Here is a 24,308-nt window from a genome sequence, read left to right on the forward strand (position 1 = left end):
CAGACAAGATCATCCTACCCCATTGTCTTTTCAGCCTTAATATCCTCTTTGACTAGAAACTGGTTGAGAAGATGGTCAAGCATACTCTCTGGGCTACATGGTGAGGATTTAAAGTATCAAAGCCACAGCATTAATGGATGGGCAAGAACAGCAGTATTCTGCTAATGCCGTTAGTTATTAATAAGACTTGACAGGCTTCAAAAATGTTGCTGTGTTAAGAAGTGTTTTAAACTTTGTCCTTGATGACTGAGAGGTTAAAAGTGCTTGCTGTACAAATTTGACATGAATTCAACCCCTATAAACCTACAGTGGAAGGAAGAATGGATTATCCAAAGTTGTCCCCTGACCTCCCTTTCCTGGATCTGGCACTTACATCTACCATAAACATCATACACACAATAAATAATAAATGAAATGTTTAAAAAGTTTTAGAATGAATGAAACACTACATTATAAGTAGAAAAAAGTATATGTAAATTTTGAAAATATTAGGAAAAGTACAGTGAAGGATTTCAGAGTTATGAATTTGAAAATATACACAATGTTTTTGTTTATAAAATTTTTGTAATGTTTATGATAAAATATAACAAGAAATTTTATTGTTTTAATAGGAAATAATGAATTGTTAAGTGGAACAATCTAAAAAGAAGACAAAAATAGAGAGTATGTTGAGATTTTTTTTTTGTTCTTGTTCATAATTATAGACCAGTGTGAGTAAGCCAACCTCTTTCATTATGATATATTTGTGTATATGTATATACACACACATGTAGGAAGAAGGGAAAGCTAAATGGGGAAGAATGCCAGTGAAAAAAGAGAGGTGTGACTGGTCAGTAAATGGTTTAGGATGGGGGTTATATAGGTATTTTCTCTGGCGTTTTGATGAAGAGCAGAAAATCAATCATCATACAAAACAAAAGAAAAAAGGCTACACCGAGGAGTATATTTGCAATATACATGAGATAATATAAAGCTTTTTACTTTTTCCCCAAATCTGTTACCTCATATTTAACCTGGTCATTTATGTGGGGGTTATTTTTAGAGATAGTAACTTCTCACAATGGAATTGTAGCAAATTAAGTACAGTAGATTCTTAAATATTAGGTTAAAGTTAGAATACCTTATTAAAAACCTTATTATGGTTGCTTTTTAAATTATTTATTTATTAATTCACAATTTATTCAGTTTGTATTCCAGCTGTAGCCCTCTCCCAATCTCACCCTCCATCATTACCTCTCATACCCCCTCCCCAAGTCCACTGATAGGGGAGGTCCTTCTCCCCTTTCATCTGACCCCAGCCTATCAGGTCTCATCAGGACTGGCTACATTGTCTTCCTCTGTGGACTGTTAAAGCTTCCCCCCAGCTCAAGGAGAGGTGATCAAAGAGCCAGCCACTGAGTTCATGTCAGAGACAGTCCCTGTTCCCCTATTAGGGAACCCACTTGGACACTGAGCTTCCATGGGCTACATCTGTGCAGGGGTTCTAGGTTATCTCCATGCATGATCCTTGGTTGGAGTATCAGTCTCAGAAAAGACCCCTTGGCCCAGATTTTTGGGTTCTGTTGTTGTCCTTGGGGAGCTCCAGTCCCCTCCAGCTTTGGAACATTACCAAACTCATTCTATGAAGCCACAGTCACCTTGATACCTAAGCCTCACAGAGACCCAACATGGAAAATGAATTTCAGGCCAATCTCCCTTAAGAACATTGATGCAAAAATATTCAACAAAATACTCCCAAATAAAATCCAAGAATACATCAAAGTTATCATCCACAATGACCAAGTAGGTACTTTATCCCAGGTATGCAGAGGTGGTTCAATATATAGAAATCCATCAATGTACTCAACCATATGAACAATCTGAAAGAAAAAAAAAAACAAAACAAAACATGGTAATCTCCTTAAGATGCTGAAAAGCATTTGATAAAATCCAACATTTGTTTATGTTTAAAGGGATAGAGAGATCAGAGATACAAGGCACTTACCTAAACATAGTAAAGGCAATATACAGCAAGCCTATAGCCAATATCAAACTAAATGGAGAATAACTTATATCAATCCCACTGAAATCAGGGACGAGGCAAGGTGGCCCACTCAATATATCTCTTCAACATAGTTCTTGAAATCTTTGCTAGAGCAATAAGACAATAAAAGGAGATCAAGGGGATTCAGTTCGGAAAGGAAGCAAAGTATTGCTATTTGCAGATGATATGATAATATACATGAGTGACCCCAAAAATTCTACCAGGAAACTCCTACAGCTGATAAACACCTTCACAAAGTAGCTGGATGAAAAATTAACTCAAAAAAACAAAACAAACCAGTAGCCTTCCAGTATACAAAAGACAAATGGGCTAAGAAAGAATTTAGGGAAACAACACCCTTCACAATAGCCACTAATAAATAACATAAAGTACCTTGGTGTAATTCTAACCTAGCAAGTCAAAGACTTGTATGAAAAAAACTTCAGGTCTCTGAAGAAAGAAATAGAAGAAGATATCAGAAGATGGAAATATCTCCCATGCTCATGGCTTGGCAGGATTAACATAGTAAAAATGGCCATCTAAAGCAATCTATTGTTGCTTTCTTAAGGTTTTCTCTTTGTTATCCAGGTGATTTGTAGGATCATTATTGCAATTTGCAAGTCAGGGTGAAAACATTCTCTTAGATAAAAGATATGTTTAAAATTCATGTTAAATTACTTGTAACTATACTACCTTTGATGCCTTTGGGATTTCCTTCTTGAAGGCATTTTATTTCTCCAAGTGTAATTCTCTGATTCTTTGTGAGCACAGATTACACAGGCCATCCTAAGTCTAGAATGGGAATCCTGGTGGCTAGATTCACCTTAGCTAAGGTACCTCATCTTATGAAGCCATGACATCAAATAAGCTCCCTAACAGTAAGTCCCTATGTTTTGCTTCATTTTATTGTTGACTAGGAAGTATAAGTTTAGATGCTATCAAATAACACACATCTATTTCTGGAAGAGTAAGATCAGCCTACTCTTTGTTTTTGTTTTTTATTTTGTTATTTTTTTAATTTTTATATTTTTTAATATTAGGTACAGTTTATTAACTTTGTATCCCAGCTGTATCCAGCTCCCTCATTGCCTCCCAATCCCACTCTTCCTCCCTCATCTTCTCCCTGCTCCTTTCCAAGTCCACTGATAGGGGAGGACCTCCTCCCCTTTCATCTGACCCTGTCTTATCAGGTATCTTCAGGACTGGCTGCAAAGTCCTCCTCTGTGGCCTACCAGGGTTGCTTTATTTTGTTATTGAGCTCAAACACATATATTTAATATATAGACTGCTTTTAATGTTTAGTGTAAAGGAAAGTGATAATGTTTTAAAAATTTATTTATTCGTATTTTATATTCATTGGTATTTTGCCTACATATATATCTCTATAAAGGTGTTGCAGCCCCTGGAACAGTAGTTACAGACAGTTGTGAGCTGCCATGTGGGTGCTGGGAGTCCTCTAATATTAGAGAAAGAAAGGACTCCTCCATATAGTAGCCGTTTGAACTATCCAGTATTTTATATGTTTAGCTCTACCGCATTATATTTCTTTCATATCATTAGATAAGAGGTATAGAAGTGTGCCCTTGCTGTAGTCCTTCTGCCTCTTTTGCTGTGTAATAGAAATGCTTATAGAGTTTTAAAACACTGATGCTGTGGTCTTGTTTGGGTTATGAGACTATTTTGGAGAAATAGTCTCATAAAAGACCCCTGTAACCAGATATATTTGGTCCTTGTAGAGCTCCTGGCTTTTACAGGTCATATTAACCCCTCCTTCTTTATTATGATTCTCTGCACTCTGCCAAAAGTTTGGTTATGAGTCTTAGTATATGCTTTTATACACTGCTAGGTAGAGTCTTTTAGAGGCCCTCAGTGGTAGGCTCCTGTCCTGTTACTTGTGTTCTCATTTGTCTTTCTAAGTGAGGGTTGATCATCTTACCCAGGGTCTTCTTTCTTGTTTATCTTCTTTAGGTGTATAGATTTCAGTATGTTTATCCTATCTTATAGGTCTAGTACCTACTCATAAGTGAGTATATACCATGTGTGTCTTTCTGCTTTTGGGATACCTCACTCAGGATGATCTTTTCTAGATCCCACCATTTGCCTGCAAATTTCATGATTTCCTTGTTTTTAATTGCTGAATAGTATTCCATTGTGTAAAAGTACCACAATTTCTGTATCCATTCCTCAACTAAGGGCATTTGTTTCCGGGTTCTGGCTATTACGAATAACACTACTACAAACATGGTTGAGCAAATGTCCTTGTTGTGTACTTGAGCATCTTTTGGATATATGCCTAGGAGTGGTATAGCTAGATCTTGTGGAAGTGCTATTCCTAATTGGAAAAGACTGTTTTTGTTTTGTTTTTGCCACCATTCATTGAGATTTTATATTTTATACTTTATGATTAGGGTTAGTCTTTATGTGACCCAGGCTGCTTTGGACCTTGTGACTCTTCTACATCAGCCTTCTGAGCACTGGAGTTTCAGGCATTTTCTTTCCCCATCTGCCTTCAACAATGGTTTTTATCAACTCAGCATCAGTAAAAGCTGGTTCTTTGCCTTTCTTTAAAAGTTGTAGACAAAACTGTTTATTTTGAAGTAAACATTAATAGGTGGAGTTGTTGTTCTTAACAAGGCTTTTAAGTTGATGAATTTATTAAGGCACATTTCCTGAAATATTTTACAGCTGGAAATGTATTCCTTTGATAAAGCATATGGCAAATTATATTGCAGCTTTGTTCTGTGTTCCTACAATGGAGATGGTATTTCCTTTAAGTCTTTTGTACTTTTTCTAAATAAAGATTTCTGTGGCAAGTCATGATTTCAGTTTTACTTTTAAGCTTTTCTGAAGTATTTTAAATGATTGCCTTTGCTTTTCCTTTAATTAGTATATGTACCCTAACACAAGGTAGCTTTCAGGTTTTTGTCTGTTGATTTTAACACCTGTGTCATTCCTAGTTTTGTTTTAATTAACTCTTTTCATCTCATTATTATCTAACTTGCAATCTTTAATGACCCTATCACCGTGTGTTTATGAGTGTGTGTTTGTAGATTAAGTTGGGTGTCAATCTCTGTAGGTCTCCACCTTACTTATCCATTTATTTGTTTGTTTGTTTTATTTCATGTATGTGGATGTTTTGTCTTCATATACATCTGTATACCATGGATGTACAGTATCCAGGGGATCCAGAAAAGGGAGTCAGATCTCATGGGTTTTAAATTACAAATGAGATAGTTGTGAGCTTTCATGTGCTGGGAATCGAACCCAGCTATCTCAAGAGTAGCAAGTGTTCTTAACTGTCTCGCTAGTACCTATTTATTTCTTGAGCTAGGTCTGGTTTCCGTTGTTTCAGATAGGTTGGCTGGCCAGTAAGCCCTCTAGATCTGTTGTCTGCAACACCTGCTACCATCCCTCCTCCCAAAGAATGTCTTTTATTGAGTTCTAGTGATATGAACTCTGTTCATTGTGTTCACAGAGCAGTCATTTTATTTGCTGAGCCATTATCCCCAGCCCTGATGATGGTTAATTATTCATTCATTCATTCATTCATTCATTCATTCATTCATTCATTTATTTATTTATTGAGTTCTTTGTCCCTGGCTATCCTGGACTCACTTTGTAGACCAGGCTGGTCTTGAGCTCACAGCCATCTGCCTATGAAGTGTTGGGAGCAATGGTGTGCACTATCACACCTGGCTACAACTAAATTTTTTACTTTCACATTGTTGGGAAGATACATTTTTATTCTTATAAATGCCCTTCTGTTTTGTTCTGGGAAGTGGTTGACTTAGTTGGAAAAAGTTTAGTCGTCTTAAAATCTTGATTTTTTTAATTTATTGGGCAATCCATGAATAGTACCTTATGCTATGTTGAATTGTCTCCCTTTGAGGTACTCCCCATTGACATACTCTCCCATTGATGAATCATGAGACATTTCAGTCTAGCTCTGTGAGAGAGAAAACTAGGTACTTTGTGATGTGATACTTTGGAGACTGCTTCCTGGCCTTTAGAATCTGCTGCCAAGCATGCATTAGGAACTGTTGAGTATAGTACTTGAGAGGATCCTAGTAGTTTTGCGGCAATCTTGAACCCTGCCTGCTTTACTTTTCCGGCACTCTCAAGTTACTTTTGGTATCTTCTAGTGTGTGGGCTAGGACTGAAGCTGTCAAGTTGGGCAGGTGCAGCCTGGTCCCTGCCCTCTCACATTGTCATTTCTTTTCTTTAGGGCCTAATTTCTAGTAGCTTGGAATTTGTTGTTTCATGCACTTTGATTGTTTCAGATAAAGTGAAAAGTTAGTCTTGTTCCTGCTTCATTGTCTTGGCTAGAAATTAAAGTTCCTTATACATATGCATTTAGACATACAGGCACACTTTTAGTTCACCAGGTAATACTGATAATTCTTCCATGTCTACCAGAGGAATCTATAAAAAAACAAAAAACACATATTTTGGTGAGAAATACAAGAGTACTTTAACATTAAAGTACAGATTTAAAATTGTTTATTATCATAAAAGTATGTGTGTTTTGTATTCTTTGCCATGTAAATGACCCCAGGGTTCCCAGTTTCTTGATTTATTGACTCTTTATCCTCAAAGCTCTTCATGATGGACCTTAGGTAAAAAGAAATAGCTCATACCTTCATTTATTAAATACTAACAAGTAACTGAGTTGGGATGTGTGTGTGTATAGCCTATAAAACTGAAACTATTTTAAATAGCTACATTAATATTTGTTATTTGTCTTTTTTTGGGTTCTCTTCAGATTCACTGAAGATACATTGCCACTATTTTATTCCGCATTTATAATGGCATGGAATTTGCTTTTTAATACAGTAACCTGCAAAAACCCAGCTCTGCCACAATGTGTTATTAAAAGCAATGTGGTGTGATCGAATACTGAAACAGATAGGTTTTGGGCTACTAGTTTGTATACTGTTTGATTTTTGCTGTTTGTCCTTGAGATCTAGTTAGCTCATTATGACTTTAAGTCCACTGTTAGAAGCATATGTCTTGACTATGTAAGTGCATTTTCCAACTAACGTTACTAACTGATAAAATAGAATCCTGTGCTTGGTAGATCTTATTTCTGTCTTCATTGTTTACCCTCAATGTGAAAAATAATAGGCAACCCTCTTTTATTATAACAGTTTACTTCCTTTGATTATAATTGGCACAGTAACAGACTAATGGCCTTTACAAGAAAAGTCTAACAATGGCTACTTTTATTGTTTACCTCTGATTTGTTTTAAGTTTGTGTACTAGTTATATTTATACTTAGATTCTTAAATTTCTTTTCATGTTTAAAGCTTTGAACACTGTTAAGTTGTCTAATTGTGCATGTGGTCATGCGCCCTTATAAGTAGTTTGATAAGGCTTTCGGCATGTACATGTATTCTTTGCTTGGTAGCCAGAAGTCATCAAAGAAGTGAGACATGGATAATTCTTTATAAAACATGTATTTAGTACTTAATACAATGAAAGACTAGACTTTATAGCTCATTTTTATTTTATTTGAATGTTTTATGTATACACCCTATATATATGTGTATGTATATAATATTATGTATATATGTGTGTATATATGTAGCATATATTATATACAATATAATAAAGTATCTAGCCCTCTAGATTCCCCTCCAGTTCCCTGATACCTTCTCTCACATTGACCCAAAATTTCATGTCCATCTTTTTTATTTATTTCAGTTTTTTAAAATCAAGTTTATTTAGTGCTGCCCATTGTGCATGGTATATAGCGCTGGAACAAGGGCAACAGCGTTGGCCACACCCCAAAGAAGAATGATTCTTCCTTGCCTAACAGCTCTCAACTGTGTAGTTCACTTTTAAAAACGAAGGCCAATGGACATATAGTTAAACTAATATCTAATCATTTGCTGTGGTTTATTATTTCCATAATTACTACCTGAAATACAGCAGCTAGTACTTCTTTGACATGATGAGATCTATTTTCAAAATAGTTTCTTTCCTAGAATATTTTTTTGACTAGTAACCAGTGTTATTCAAAGCTATTGTAATGACTATATAGTGAAAATTGGAAAATGAAGGTTTTAGTCATCTCCTTAGTTGTTAGCTTCTTTACTATGATATTGATACTTGTTTAACCTTGATAACTTTTTTTACGTATGATATTGAAGTAACATGCTTCTCAGAGTTACTCATTATAATTTGAAAATGGCACTTTATGTTTCCTATAGGAGCAATAATACCTTTGTGGTTGTCTTGGTCATTTATATCCTCAGCTAAATGCACAGTAGGTGCAACATTAATGTTGACTTCTCATTTGACCAACTAGTCACATTACCAGGCTTTGATTTGGGTTTGAAAAATAATTGAAGAGCTTTGTAATATCATCATAACAAAATAATAGAAACATGGCTTTAAGTAACTGGCAATGGGCTCATGCTTCACAAGGTGTATTCTGTCGTATTAGTAATGTTGTGTTTTGTAAACTTTTTAGGAGGAGCAAAATAGAGGCAAGCCCAATTGGGAGCATCTAAATGAAGATTTACATGTACTAATCACTGTGGAAGATGCTCAGAACAGAGCAGAAATCAAGCTGAAGAGGGCAGTTGAAGAAGTGAAGAAGTTACTGGTACCTGCAGTAAGTAATTTTCATCTTTTTTATTTCATTACATTTTCCTTTTGAGATTGATATGATTATAACATATGATTATAACATAACATTGTTATGTTAATAAGGAGTGGGTTGTTATTTTTTTAGTGATTTTTTTTTTATTTAACCACAAATATAAAAGTAATGTATGGCTCATTAAATTTATAGTGTAAAAGACAGGATTGCTCAAATTCTTAACTGAGAATCCCTGCTTACTTTTGTGAAGGAAATGGTGTAGTGGAGAAACAAACCTAATTAACTTACTTAAAAGTCACAGCTGACTTTTAAATTGCTCTGTTATAGGAGAATGTAGACTCAGAATCAGTAGGGTGCTAAATGTTTGTTTTTCTTAAAAAGTTAAGTATGCTAGACATGGTGGCACATGGATATAATCCTCAGCACTCAAGAGATATAGGCAAGTGAATCTCCTGTGAGTTTGAGGCCAGCTTTGTTTACATAGTGAGTTCCAGGACAGTCAGGTCTATGTGGAGAGACCCTGTTTTAAAAGACCAAATAAGCAAAAATAAAATTAAAAAAATTAGGTAATAGTAATTCAGAGGTCTTTGGAACTATTACTGTATTGGGAAAGTAGAGTTTGCCTATATGCTAGATTCTCTTCTGACATATTTTCTTCTGTAGAAAAATTAATGTTGCATAGTAAAACTTTCATATTGCATAGTAAAAACTGTTTTCTTACTGAAAGCTCAGTTTTACTGATTTAATTGGCACCATTCCAAATGCTTTTCACACTTAAAAGCTAACAAACACTGTTAAAAGGCTGTATTTAGGTATGTTAAATAAGACATTAAATATAAAGTTTGAGACTGGCATCTCATGAAAAATTATCTAGGTGTCTTTCTTCTTGTGTCACCTCTCTCCATTCTTTTTTCCCATTTTGTTCCCTCAGCTTTTCACTTTTTTATGTTGCTGTGTAATATCACAGTACTGTCTTTTTTAGATGGAAAATAAAAAGAAAAATGATTTTAAGTGGATTACTAAGCTGTCTTTCTCATGTTAATAACTTGGAAATATTTCAGTTGGCTGCTCTTAAAGAATCTAGGAAAATTTATTGTTAGTGTGCTGTCAACAGAGCCATTTTGTTGCTTACATAAATGAGTTTTGTGATCTGCCATTTTTTTCTATTCCAGTAATCTGTTCTTCATTGTTCTCATAGTCCACTTTCTAAGTAAACTTATAAATCATAAACATTTTCTCATTCACATGACAAAAACTGATTCCTTGCAAGGAAAGATTTCATATGAATTCTGTTGATAGATATATAAGGAACATGAACAAGCAGATTGTTTGTAAAAACATGTCTTCTTCCTTTTCCTTGGTAATTGTTTAGTCTTGGAAAGTAGTGAAAAGGAGACTTTTTGTGAATATTTTGTTCTTAGTTTCATAGATAGGAATATATTGGAATGCTATGTCTCCAACAATGCAGAGATCACGTTACACTGAGCACAGGCGTTTACAAATGTTGCAAAAGGAAGATTGTCTAATAGTTTATACTTCTATTTATCCATCAGGTTTTTCTAGGCATTCTTTCTATAATTTACTTTTTATTTTAAAAGATAATCTCTAGAAAAAGAACATTGATTTGGAAGCTAAATCTAAAGCATTTTGACCTCCGTTTCTTTACGGGGACATGGGGAGAAACTAGTGGTGAGATAAGACCTTAGACTTAGCATCCATTCTTTCATTTGTAGAATTTCTTGCTGGTCAATGAACCTGACTTGAGTTTGATCAAGTTTCAGCATTGGGAGGAGAAAGCCAATTTCCGAAAGTAGTCCTCTGATTTTCACATGAGAACTGTGGCATGTGCCACACTCTTTCATTCCCCACACACATAATTAATTAGGTAATACAAATGGTTTGTCTCTGGAATGTAAAAAGGTGGTAGCAAATAAATGACAGAAGCTTTAAGAAAGTGCATACTGTGTATCATGTGGGAAAATAGCCAGTTTTGATAGTTCTCTCTCCTAATGAAGGCTTTTAGGATTATTGTTGTTACTATTAATAGGTAACTTATTTTAAATTGTGCTATTTAGAATTATACAGATGAAGCAAAACTTTAGAATTACAAGCTGTAGAATAAAAACACATACTTTTAAAGCATGGGTTAGATCCCTGATTTAACACTGCATAATAATTTCATTTTCTGGCTTAATGTCTTTATTAAAATGTGGACATTGTATTAGAGAATTTATTTTAATTAAACTGAAAGTTTTTGTGTATTTTTGCTGCCTGTATGAAGATTAATAGACTTTAAACAAAACAGCTTGACTGACAGTATTTTAAATTTTCTCCATAATTGGCCAGTTCTGTGATACTTGCCTGTGTAAGCTTAGCCAAGAAGAAAATGGTGTTCAAACTGAACTTGTGTTTCACTAGTATGAAATAAAATTAATCATTTCATTTGTACTTCAAAAAAAGTCAGCACAAAAAAGTTATCAGGTGTAACATTTGACTGCTATGTAACAAAACATTGCAAGCATTTTGCTGGATGTCATGTCTACTGAGTGTCATGCAACTGAATATTGCCCATCACAGTGCCTTTCTTTATACTGGCTCTGGAAGTCTTATATATGAAGTTCCTAGTCACTAGTAACCTGTCTTCATTTTGAATCAGATCCTTTTCACATTCTGAAAGGGAAGAAACAATGAAGGAAAGGAAAGGCTTGATCTTAGTACCTATTAGTCTAGTCATTCTTTGGCTTTTTTGAGAAGTCTTCTGTAGTTAGTTCAGGCTATCCTTAAACTCCTTATCCACCTACTTCCTCCACCTAGCTGCTAGGATAATAGGCATGTGCCAACACAGCCTTCTCATTTCTTTGATTTTTCAATTAGCATGTTTCCATTGCTCTACTGCTTGGTGAGAAGAATTATCTGGCAGTTGATAATTACCATTCTTCTGTCAGTCAGCAGGTAGGAACGTTTTGCGTTATAAGACCTGACTTTAGATAGTTTTTCTTCTGATCTTTTGAAGATAAACTATTTCTGTTTGGAAAAAAAAAATCATCTAACATTTGCATTTTTATTATTAATCTTTATTATTAATAATCATACATACTTGTAATATAAATGAGATTTGAAAACTTGTCACTTCAAAATTATTTTTGGTATTGAAAATAGTTGTTTTTGGTTTTTTTGTTGTTGTTGTTGGTTTGTTTGTTTTTTTAAGAATATATGATCACGGTGTTCCCTCCACCAACTCCTTCTAGAGCCTCCCCACATCTCCACCCACCTAAATCCATAGTCTTCCTTTCTCTCAATAGAAAACAATCAGACATCTATTTTAAAAATAAGATAAAAACTAACCAGAAGAAGAAAAGAGCCAAAGCACGAGAAACACATTCAGGCACAGAGACACACATAGAAAATTGAAATTCCATAAAAACATAAAGGCAGAAACCATAGTATACAAGCAAGATCTATGAAGTGGAAAAAAAGAAAAAAATAGGCCAGTCAAAACATTATGAGACGGGGAAAAAAAAAAAATCCAAAAGCATCATTAAGTTGAAGGTTGTCTACTGCTGGGCATGCAGCCTGCCTTTAAGTGTGGGCTTTGTATACCCAGTGAGACTCCATTGGAAAAAACTAATATTTTCTTTTCAAGTCATTATCAATTGTAAATAGCTTTTGAGTTTTGGATGGAGCCTGTGTCTACTCCTCAGCACTGGCTTACACCTGTGCAGGCCCTGTGCATGATGCCACAGTCTCTGAATCATGTTGAATGAGTTGCTATAGGCATTGCCTTCATGAATAGGACCTATTTGTCAGTTTATGAAGAGCAAACAATGAATAGCTTTGGCAATATTCTCATTGTTTGGGGGTTTCCATGGGGCTCTTTTGGCCAAGAATTTAATTAGATGTGATCCATTCCTGAGACTGGCTATTTTATTTGATGGTGAGAGATGTCTAGTTGGGCCTTTGTCTTTCCCAATATTTGGTGATTCCGTTTAGATTTCTTTCATATGTGTGTATTTTATGAAGCTTCTAATGTAGTAGGTTTCCATATGATTCCACAAATGAAACCCTTAGTTTTAGCTATCATATTTCTTCTCTTATCCCCCCTATCCTCTCTTTGTGTCACCTTAAATTTTTTTTTAGTTCTTTTGTGTTGGAATTCTTCCAGCTGTTTAGAAACAGTAAGTTGTTACAAACTACAGTTACTCTGCTGTGTTACAAAGCTCTAAAGGTTAGTAATCCTCTTTTTGTAATTGTAAACCTCTTAAATAATCTGTCTTCCGCCTTACTCTTCTGTCTCTGTATTCACTATACTACTTTCTGAGTCTGTGAGACCAACTGTTTTAAGCTTCTTCATGTGAGTTATAGCCAGTACAGCTTTTGTTTATATTAACTGTATTTGTTGAAAAGAAAATTCATAAACGTGGCTAAAATTAGTCACACTTCACTACTTATTTTCTAAGTGTATATTTTAGAAGCTAAAATAATTTTTCTAGTGTGACATTATACTACTAGCAGTTTTCTATGTCATTAAAGAGTCATTAATAGTGATATTCATGGTTTCCTCTGGTGACATGCTTTAAAGTCCATTATATGTATGGCTGTGCTATTATCAGTCATTCTTTATTAAGCATTTAAGATTTTTTTCTCATTTCTTGCTTATTAATAGTGTTAGAGATAATATTCTGTAGGGAAATATTAAGCTGCCTGTCTAAATATTTTGGGATGTTTTCAGAACTAAAATAATCATGATTAAATGTGTACATTTACTATGCATAGATTTATAAAAACTCTACATTGAATGTTTACTTTGCTTTTGTGTATGTACATTATATAGCTTGATAATCTCCCTTAAATTTTGCTCTGAGGGTCTGAGAATATGGCCTAATGTTTGCCAAATATGTACAGGCCCTGGATTTAGTCTCCCTTAGGAGACTAAATAATCCAATAAGCAGACTTACTGATTTCATAGTAATTAGTGTTTTATTTTAAAATGATATTTAATTGCCGAATTGGGACTTAGGAAATGAGAGTTTCAGATGTGTCAATCTGAATACCTCATGATAATATGGCCTCTTTAATATCATACTTTTTCCTGTTATCATTTGAGTAAAACCCTTTTATTAGGCTTCTATATGATCTTTGTAGGAAGGGCATCTCTGTGTACTAACATTTTTTAAATTTATGATTACATGCTTGATTTTTAAATTTTAGTCAAATTGCCATTTTAAAAGTTTACATGAAATTTACTAGTTTTGTTTTTTTGTTTTGTTTTGCTTTTTTCTTTCACAATTTTCCCAATAAAAAGAAGCAAAAGAGAAAGAGAATAGGTTTAGGGTCTTGCTGTTTCCTCCTATAGCATACCCCAGTGATGACTTTGAATTAGGCCCCACCTTTTTCTTTAATTAATTAATTAGTTAATTAATTAACTTTATATCCAGATCAGAACTCCCCTCCTTTCAGTCCTTTCTTCTCACCTCCTCTCTCTCTAAGCCCGTCTTCATTTCTCCACAGAGAAGGGAGACCTCCCATGTATATCGACCCACCTTGGCATATCAAGTTAGCAGTAGGACTGGGCATGTCTTCTTCTGTATTGAGGCTAGGCAAAGCCATCCAATTAGAGGAAAGGGATCCAAGGCAGGCCAGAGAGTCAGAGACCGCTCCTGCTCCTCCTGTTATAGGTACCTCGTGAAGATTAAGATGTACATCTGTTACACATGTGTAAGGGCCTAGGTCCCTCCCATGCATACTCTCTGGTTAGTGGTTCAGTCTGTGTGAGCCTGCATGGGATTCAGTAAGTTTTCTTGTGGTGTCCTTGACCTCTGGCGCTCTTAGTCTGTACCCCTCTTGCATAAGATTTCCCAGGCTCAGCCTAATGTTTTGTTGTGGGTCTCTGCATCTGTTGTCATCAGCTGCTGGAGGAAGGTTATACTAGGTTCCTCTCTGCAAGTATAGCAGAGTATCATTAATAGTGTCAGGGGTTGTCACTTGACAACCCAGTATGTGTTGTCACTTGAGTTTTTGATCTTAGCCATTCTGACAGGTGTAAATGGAATCTCCGAATTTCCAAATTGTTTTGATTTGCATTTCCCTGATGACTAAAGACATTGAACATTTCTTTAAGTGCTTCTCAGCCATTTGAGATACCTCTGTTGATAATTCTATATTTAGCTCTGTACCCTATTTTTTGATTGAGTTATTTGGTCTGTTGGTGTTTAATTTCTTGAGTTCTTTATATACTTTGGATATTAGCCCTCTGCTGGATGTAAGGTTGGCGAAGATCTTGTACCATGCTGTAGATGCCATTTTGTCCTTACAGAAGTTTTTCAGTTTCATGAGGTCCCGTTTATAAATTGTTGATCTTAGTGCATGAGATGATGTTGTTCTGTTCAGGAACTTGTCTCCTGGGCTAATGAGTTCAAGGCTGTTAATCTATTAGATTTAGTGTATCCAGTTTTATGTTGAAGTCTTTGACCCACCTGGGTTTGAGTTTTGTGCAGGGTGATAAATATGAATCTATTTGAAATTCTTCTACATGCCAACATCCAGTTAGACCAGCACCATTTGTTGAAGATGCTTTCTTTTTTCCATGTGTAGTTTTGGCTTCTTTGTCAACAATCAGGTGTCCATAGGTGTGTGGGTTTGCTTCTGGGTTGATTCCGTTGGTCAACCTGTCCATTTTTATGCCAGTACCATGAGTTTTTATTACTATTGCTCTGCATTACAGCTTGAAATCAGGGGTGGTGATACTTCTAGAAGATCTTTGGTTATACACAATTGTTTTAGCTACCCTGGGTTTTTTGTTTTACCATATGAAGTTGAGAGTTGTTCTTTCAAGGTCTGTAACGAATTGTGTTGGAATTCTGATGGGAATTGCATTGAATCTGTTGATTGTTTTTGGTAAGGTGGACATCTTTTCTATGTGAATCCTGCTAAACTATGACCATGGGTGCTCTTTTTATCTTCTGATCACTTCTTCAATTTCTTTCTTCAGAGACTTGAAGTTTCTGCCATACAGGTCTTTCACTTGCTTGGTTAGTATTACACCAAGGTATTTCATGTTATTTGTCGCTATTGTGAAGGGTGTTGTTTCCCTAATTGCTTCTTCATCCTGTTTATCATTTGTATAAAGGAAGGCTATTGGTTTTTTGTTTTGTTTTGTTCTGTTTTAGATAATTTTATTTCCAGTAAGTCCTACCTCTTAAAAAAAAAAAAAAAAAAAAAAGGTTCTGCATCTTTCATTAATGCCACACAGTACTATGCTGGGGCACATTTAAGATCTACATTGTTTAAGTCAGTAAGTCAGGGTTGGGGAGAGTGGGGAGAGAACGTTTTATTATTTTGTTTATTTCTTTACTTGGTTTTGCCTCTGAGGAAAGAGCACAGGATTCCATAGTGAACTTTTCAGCTTTCATTATTCCTAAAGTGCACACTTACCATAAAGCATACCCACAGAGTGAGCCATTGATTTTTATTTATTTAAATTTCTTGGATTGTCAATCCTTTCTCCTCTGCACCTTTCAATTTATGAAGTATTTTACTGATGCTTACTGCAGGCTAGATGAAGACACAAGAAAGATACAGATAAACACAAGGTACCTGCCATCATAAACCTTACCTTCTGAACTTTAATTACTGACAATAAAACAAGTATAGCCATGTTCAGTTGTAATAAAGTAATGCAAAGAAAAACCAAGGATGATAAAGAGATAGAGAGCCATGGATGAGAGAATTGCAGTTTTATCTAATGATTACAGAATGCTTCTTAAAAAGATGATTTTGAGAAAAACCTAATTGAAATGTGTGATACAACTATTTGCACATCTTAGCAGTATTAGAACAGAAAATTCAGTTACTGTGACATGTTTGGAAAACATCATGGTGTCCAGCAGAGTTGAATGAGTCTGCTGGGGACATGTGGGAAGTAATTGGGACTGTAGGTTAAGGCACATTGTCTTTATTCTGAGATAAGTTGTTAGGAGAAATTGAGAACAAGAATGGAGTGATTTGATAACCTGTTTCAAAGGATTCTTCTGGCTTCTAGGCTAGTAGGCTTTGAGGGCAGTGTTGAAAGCTCAGATGCCCGTTAGAAGGCATTCAACAAGTTCAAGTGCTTAGTCAGAGTAGGTCATGGCTAGATCCGAAAAAGTTGTGTGGACTAGAGTCAGATGATGGAGGTTTCTGGTGAAGGGTTTATTTTGAAGGTGAAGCTGACAGGAATTTTTATTAGATTTGATGTAGTGTGATACGTGATGACTTAAAGCACTGTTAGATGAGAAAATTTGGAAGAGAAACCAAGAAACTCGGTTTGGAAATATGAAAATTGGGAAACTAGATGATGAGCTACGTATAGCTATACCAAATGGGAATTTGATAAGAACATGGAGCCATCATATACCAACCTTTTAGAACCATAATAACATTGGATTAAAACTCTTCCTAAGTTACCTTCTAGGAAATTTGTACTAGTGTGGCAGTATTATATGAAAATATCTGATGTCTTGCAATCTCAAACCTGAGTATTATTCCAGGGTTTAAATCCACTGCCAAGTTCTTAAGAAAAATATGAATAATTTTGCTTTGTTTTTGTTTTTAGCCCTGCTTGGGCCTTGAGCACCCACCGACAAGTGCTGTTAATTACAAGCTAGTGCAACAACTTTTATTATTTATTTATTTTTATCTTTTGAAGTGATGCACTACAGTCTGTAGCCTCATCTTGTTGGGGGGTTATTTATACCATTTAAAAATTAAATTTACAGCTAAAGCTGAAATTGTCTTGTTTTTGTTCTTACGTTTGGAGACAGTCTTTTCTAGAAAGATAAAAGGACAATTTTGTGCCCTTTTTGTGGAGAGATAGCTAACTCTAGGGGGTGTGGGATGGGGCGTGGAACACTGTCAGCATTGCTTGGTGTGAGCTTTATAATTATGCGGAATTAAGTATCTTGCTTGTATTTTTATGTCTGCTGGTTTTTAAGGCTCATAAATCTGACAAATGTTACATCCTCACTTGTGATACAGTATATATATAACCTAATTTGGAAAATTTAAATGTAATTTTTATTAAGTTGGTTTATACCCCTTCAGTTTGAATTTGGTTGTGTGTATGCATGCAGAACCGAACAAGTGTTCATGTGTTTGAAAAGGGGTGCATTTATGGAGGTCAGAGGACAACTTCTGCACCTTTACCCTTGTTTGAGATAGGGTCTGGTTCTGCCTCCTGCCTTTCATAGGAGCACTGGGAATACAGAAATGCACTGTTGTGCCCAGTTTTATGTGGATTTCTGGGGTAGAAACTTGGGTCCTCATGCTTGCTCAGCAAATACTTTCTTGCCTTCTGGAGCAATATCCAAAATCCTCATTTAAGTTTTGTTGTTTTTTGTTTGAACTTCAGTTTGCTTTGAGACATGGTTACTATGTGAATATGTTATTTACTGTGAAGACCAGTCTTTCCCCAGAGGCTCAAGAGATCCTCTTGCCTCTTCCTTAGAGTTGGAAATGAAGGTGTGCACTACCATGCTGGGCTTAGATCAACAGCCTTATGAAGTAGATTTCATCCCTTTTGCCTGTAAGCATACAACAAACAATATACTAATTCTTCCCCACCTTCCCTAAAAGTTCAGTATTCTAATCTAACTGATAATTAATAAAGGTTTTGTGATGGTCACACTTCATTCGTTAGAATCAGTTTTTAGAAGACTTATTTTCTAGAGAAATAATGTTTTTATTTCAGATGTTTCTTTTAATAATTTGTTTACTTAAATCTTTTTCTTTTCTAATTTACTAATAGTCCATGCAGTAAATAGGCATGAATAGCTTTTCATTATATATAATCTTTTTACCATACAAGTCCATATTCATTATCTTCAACTATCTACTACAAATACACTCAGAAATCTTTAGGGACTTATCCTCAGTAGAAACTGTTGATAATTCTGCCTCCTTTCTTGGGGTGTAGGCAAAAGTAGGGTTGGAGAGGCAAGGTCTCCCTATATAACCCAATCTGAGCTCAGGATCCTTCTGCTTTAGCCTACCACCTCAAGTTCTGATATTAAGGCCAGAAATCATCAGGCTAGACTTCCAAAATATTTCTGTAATATATATGCTCACTTTGGTTGAAACAGCATCGTCTCTTTTTGTTTTCACTCCTTTCAAGTTATTCTCATGAGTAAGTTAGTAAAGTTGATCATATTTTTAAAATAAACATTGAGTATTTAAGTAAAACTCAAACTGTCCCACATTAGCTCCTCTGAAAGTAGAAGAGGAAGTGAGATGTTTGGTTATAGAGCCTTTGTTGAACAGCACAGACTTGATATTTACAAACATATTAGGATTTCCGGGTAGGTTCCTTTAACTTACCTTATTTATGTTGTTAACAAGAGTATGATTTTTGTCCTCTCAAAGTCTAGCACTGTGAGATAAGTAGGCTTATTGAGTTATCTTCATAGCTCTGAACAGCTTTAAAGCACTAGATTGTCATAGAAGATCTCAATGTATGAAGATGCATTAAACAAAGCTTACATAGGAAGGAACAATGCTTTGTGCTAGGGTTTGATACAGTAGTAGCCATATTTTAAGTATATTATATAAGAAGATTAATATCATTTGAAATTATTGGGATTTGTGGTGCCTGGATTTTGTAACTATTTTTTTTTTATACAAGATAATTGGACAAACTAGTTTTCTTGTCTCCCCCACCTCCAAATGGACTTTTAAGAAAGTTATGATAACTTTTGCAAAGTGTTTAAAGCACAGTTTTGTTTTGTTTTTTATTTGATGGCTAGTAGGCTCTGGACAAAATGATACTTTATTATGATTTTTATTTTCTGCAAATTATTTATATTAGTAACTATTTCATAAAGCCCATATAAAGTATTCAATAATTATACAAATGGTATTTTAAAATAAATTACTAATTATAAATGTATATATATACATGTATATATTTAAACTGAAGTATGTATGTATATAAACATCTTTGTTAAACTGTGTTCTTTACAACTAGAAAATTTGGCCCCCTTTAAAAATAAATATCTGGGGACAAAAGTTCTTAAAGTCTTAGCAAAACATTAATCTGTTTACAAGTCTGATCACAAACTTCTAAGCTATGGAACAATTCACTTCCATATAGGACCTTTCAACCCATTTTTCATATTTAATCTCACAGAAAGCGTGTGTATTAATTGGCTGCTCTCATGTACTGTTTTTTGTTTGTTTGTTTGTTTGTTTGTTTTGTGAACCTGACACAAACTAATCATCTGAGACGAGTGAACCTCATTTGAGAAATCACCCTCATCAAATCATCCTGTGGACCAGTCTGGGAGATAGATATTTTCTTAGTTATAGTTGTTGTAGGCACGTGGTAGTGCTAGGCATGGACCCAAATAAGCCAGTAAACAGCATTCCTCCATGAGCACTGTTTCAGTTCCTGCCTTGCTTCCCTGGCAGTGAACTGTAACCTGTGATCCAAGTAACTTTCCTCTTCAAGTTTGTTTTGATCAATATTTTAACAATACAGAAAAGAAATTAGGACAGTTTCAATTCTGTATCAAATGTATTCATTTTCTTTCACTTTTGTTACATTATTACTGTAATAGATTACAAATTTCTAGGTGTTTTGTTTTTATTTTTTTAACTTTTGTGGCATGGTATCATGCCTGTTTTCAGTTCTTGGTATTTTATGTACCTTCCAAAATAGTTGGTTTTGGTTATGTTTTTTTTTTTTCTCTTTTTCTTTTTTTTTTTAATATTAGTTACAGTTTATTAACTTTGTATCCCAGCTGTATCCCGCTCCCTCATTCCCTCCCAATCCCACCATCCCTCCCTCATCTTCTCCCTGCCTCTTTCCAAGTCCACTAATAGGGGAGGACCTCCTCCCCTTTCATCTGACCCTGGTTTATCAGGTATCTTCAGGACTGGCTGCAAAGTCCTCCTCTGTGGCCTAGCATGGCTGCTCCTCCCTCAGGGTGGGGAAGGAGGTCAAAGAGCCCGCCATTGAGTTCATGTCAGAAATAGTCCCTGTTCCCCTTACTAGGGTACCCACTTGGATACTGAGCTACCATGGGCTACATCCGAGCAGGGGTTCTAGGTTATATCCATACATGGTCCTTGGTTGGAGAAATAGTCTCATAAAAGACCCCTGTAACCAGATATATTTGGTCCTTGTGGAGCTCCTGGCTTTTACAGGTCATATTAACCCCTCCTTCTTTATTATGATTCTCTGCACTCTGCCAAAAGCTTGGTTATGAGTTTCAGTATCTCTTTGACACACTGCTAGGTAGAGTCTTTTAGAGGCCCTCAGTGGTAGGTTCCTGACCTATTATTACTTGTTTTCTCATACATCCAATGTCCATCCCATTTGTCTTTCTAAGTGAGGGTAGATCATCTTACCCAGGGTCGTCTTTCTTGTTTATCTTCTTTAGATGTACAGATTTCAGTATGTTTATCCTATCTTATAGGTCTACATAAGTGAGTATATACCATGTGTGTCTTTCTGCTTTTGGGATACCTCACTCAGGACGAACTTTTCTAGATCCCACCATTTACCTGCAAATTTTATGATTTCCTTGTTTTTAATTGCTGAGTAGTATTCCATTGTGTAAAAGTACCATAATTTCTGTATCCACTCCTCAACTGAGGGACATCTGGGTTTCCAGGTTCGGGCTCTTATGAATAAAGCTGCTACAAACATGGTTGAGCAAATCTCCTTGTTGTATACTTGAGCATCTTTTGGATATATGCTTAGGAGTGGTATAGCTGGATCTTGAGGAATCACTATTCCTGATTGTCTGAGAAAGCGCCAGGTTGATTTCCAAAGTGGTAGTACAAGTTTACATTCCCACCAGTAATGGAGGAGGGTTCCCCTTTCTCCGAAACCTCTTCAGCATGTGTTGTCACGTAAGTTTTTGATCTTAGTCATTCTGATGGATGTCAGGTGATATCTCAGGGTCGTTTTTTGCATTTCTCTGATGACTAAGGACGTTGAGCATTTCTTTTACGTGTTTCTCTGACATTCGATATTCCTCTACTGAGAATTCTCTTTAGCTCTGTACCCCATTTTTTAATCGGATTACTTGATTTGTTGCTTTTAACTTCTTTAGCTCTTTCTATATACTGTATATCAGCCATCTGTCAGATATACGGTTGGTGAAGATTCTTTCCCAGTCTGTAGGCTGTCGTTTTGTTCTGACAACAGTATCTTGCTTTACAGAAGCTTTTCAGTTTCCTGAGGTCCCATTTATTGATTGTTGCTCTTAGAGCCTGTGCTGTTGGTGTCCTGTTCAGGAAGTTGTCTCCTGTGCCAATGAGTTCTAGGCTCTTCCCCACTTTTTCTAACTGATTTAGTGTGTCTGGTTTTATATTGAGGTCTTTGATCCACTTGGACTTTAGATTTGTGCAGAGTGATAAATATGGATCTATTTTCATTTTTCTGCATGTAGACATCCAGTTGGACCAGCACCATTTGTTGAAGATGCTGTCTTTTTTCTATTGAATGCTTTTGGCTTCTCTGTCAAAAATCAAATATCCGTTATGTTTTTAAGTCAGTCCAGCTTCTTATCTTTTACTGGGTTTCTCTCAAACCAATATTTTAGGATGGATTGATATTAGACAAGTCATTTTTTTCTATTTGTGATGTGCATTTTATTTCCTTTTTGTTTATAATCACTATTGTGATACTCAGAATTTCTCTTATTTTTCTAGTGATCAGAATTTTTATCATGAAGTTCATTTATTTCTTTTTTTATACTTTTACATCGTTAGGATCTGTAATAATGATCTTTTTCATGATAATGTCAATAATTTGTGATTTCACTTTTCTTCATCAGATTTATTAATCTTCTCCAAATTTCGATCTTTATTAATTTTACTGACCTGCTCTTCTTCTACTTTCTTGGAACTTTGGGCTTTTAAAAGGTAAAAGGTTAGTGATCGAGAGCTTTCTTTATGTATATAAATTTTAGTTGGATCCCACAAGTATGGTTATGCTACATATTCATTATTATTTGTTCAAAGTATTTTCTAATTTAGTTTGTGATATTTAGAACTTTTCTTTGTGTCTCATTGCTTGTTTTTAATTTACCATTATTTTTAATGAATATATTTTATGTGTTTCTGTCTTTTAATAAAACGATCATAACACTCTTTCATATTATTTATCTATTCATTCATTCATTCATTCATTCATTCATTCATTCATTCATTCATTTTGTCAGATGGATATAGGACTTGGAGTCAATGCCATACAAGTATGTCATTCAGGGACTCTACCACTGAACTATACCCCCAAGCCCTGGTTACAGCTTTTTTTTTTTACAGTCTAGTAGTATTGCCTGTTTTGGTGACCACCTCATATTTACCTAAGCACACTTGTATATGGATTTATACTCTGCAATAGTTGGGTCTATGATTTTTAAATCTCATTTACATGAAAGTGGTTGCAAATGTCTTTCCCTTGGTTGTGAAGATTCTTCTCTATGGCACTGAAAGGGGAAATTAATTCAGTGCTTACCTCCATGTGTGTCTTACTCACAAACCTGTATAAACAGGGCTTGGTATTAGTTTTTTATTATTTTGCATGGTAGCACCTTTCCTCTTGTTATAATCTTGACCCTTTATTTTCCCACCACACACACCAATTATTTCATGTGTCAGTTTTCTACAGACAGTACCAAGCAGTGTGACTTACATGACTTTGACGGGGGTTGTAAAACTAATTATTTTAGCTGTGTGGAAGTATAAGATATGTGTTGCTCTTTACCCCTTGATTTTATGTGTGTAAAGGATTGGTTATCTCAGCTGCAGCCTTGGAGAAGCCAGTTGTAGATTCAGTTCCTGATAATGGGAGGCGTTTTATATTAAATGAATATATAGTAATTCTCTTTCTTATCCACATAATATGAAACGTTCTGAAGAAACGTATATGCAGCATTCTAACTTTATGTCTAATTTTAAAAAGTGAAAAAGGAGGACATCATCAAATATTTTCACACACATGTGTCATTATTTCAGAAGGGACTCAAAGAAATGCTAGATGAGGAAAACGGGATATTGTTGCTGATGTGAAGACTAAGAAGAAAGTGAGGATGATGGGTGTGTGCCTTCACCTTCTAAGTTCAGTGTACTGTCCCTCCTTTCTAAAGGAAAATAGTTTCCGTATGTGATGCCAGGACTAAGCTCAAGTGAATAGTACTAACTTCTGACTAGAGAAATTAATAATTTCAAACAACAGAACTTTACATTTGCAGTTTTAACAGACTCTGACACATATAGATGTCCTTATTCTCAGAAAGTTCATCTTTCTGAGTGTTTATCTTTGGGCTGTATGATTTTCTGGTAGAATCTTCCTGTTTTCTTTTCATGTTTACTCAGAAGTATTTTGAACTTGAATATGAATGAGTTTTTAATATACAGTTGGTTTTTTTAAAGAAGCATTAGCATTCATAGGACTCAATATTAATTAAATAATTGGTTTTAATACATTACAACAAATTCACAGCTAAGGAATGTGACATTTAAAGTTGTGCTGATTAATCAAGGAATATTGTGAAATTTGAAAATATTTAAATATTACTTTTCATATTTCCCAGTTTTCTTTTGCTTAACAGCCTATGAATTCGACTCATAGTAAACTGTTTTAATTATAACCTGAAAGTAAGTTCAAAGAGGTGATGAATGATAGTGGATAGT

General features: G+C 35.1%; 1 protein-coding gene across 1 annotated transcript in view; it reads left to right on the forward strand.

The window, feature by feature from the left end:
- Qki (QKI, KH domain containing RNA binding) overlaps nucleotides 1–24,308 on the forward strand; it is a 118,521-nt gene that overhangs the window by 66,916 nt on the left and 27,297 nt on the right. The window contains exon 4 of the mRNA XM_055615860.1: nucleotides 8,499–8,642. Within this exon, the coding sequence (XP_055471835.1) occupies nucleotides 8,499–8,642 (144 nt within the window). The remainder of the gene's footprint in view (nucleotides 1–8,498; nucleotides 8,643–24,308) is intronic.

The sequence above is a fragment of the Psammomys obesus genome, unplaced genomic scaffold, assembly GCF_907164565.1.
Source record: "Psammomys obesus unplaced genomic scaffold, mPsaObe1.curated_primary_1811, whole genome shotgun sequence".
Taxonomy (NCBI): Eukaryota; Metazoa; Chordata; class Mammalia; order Rodentia; family Muridae; genus Psammomys; species Psammomys obesus.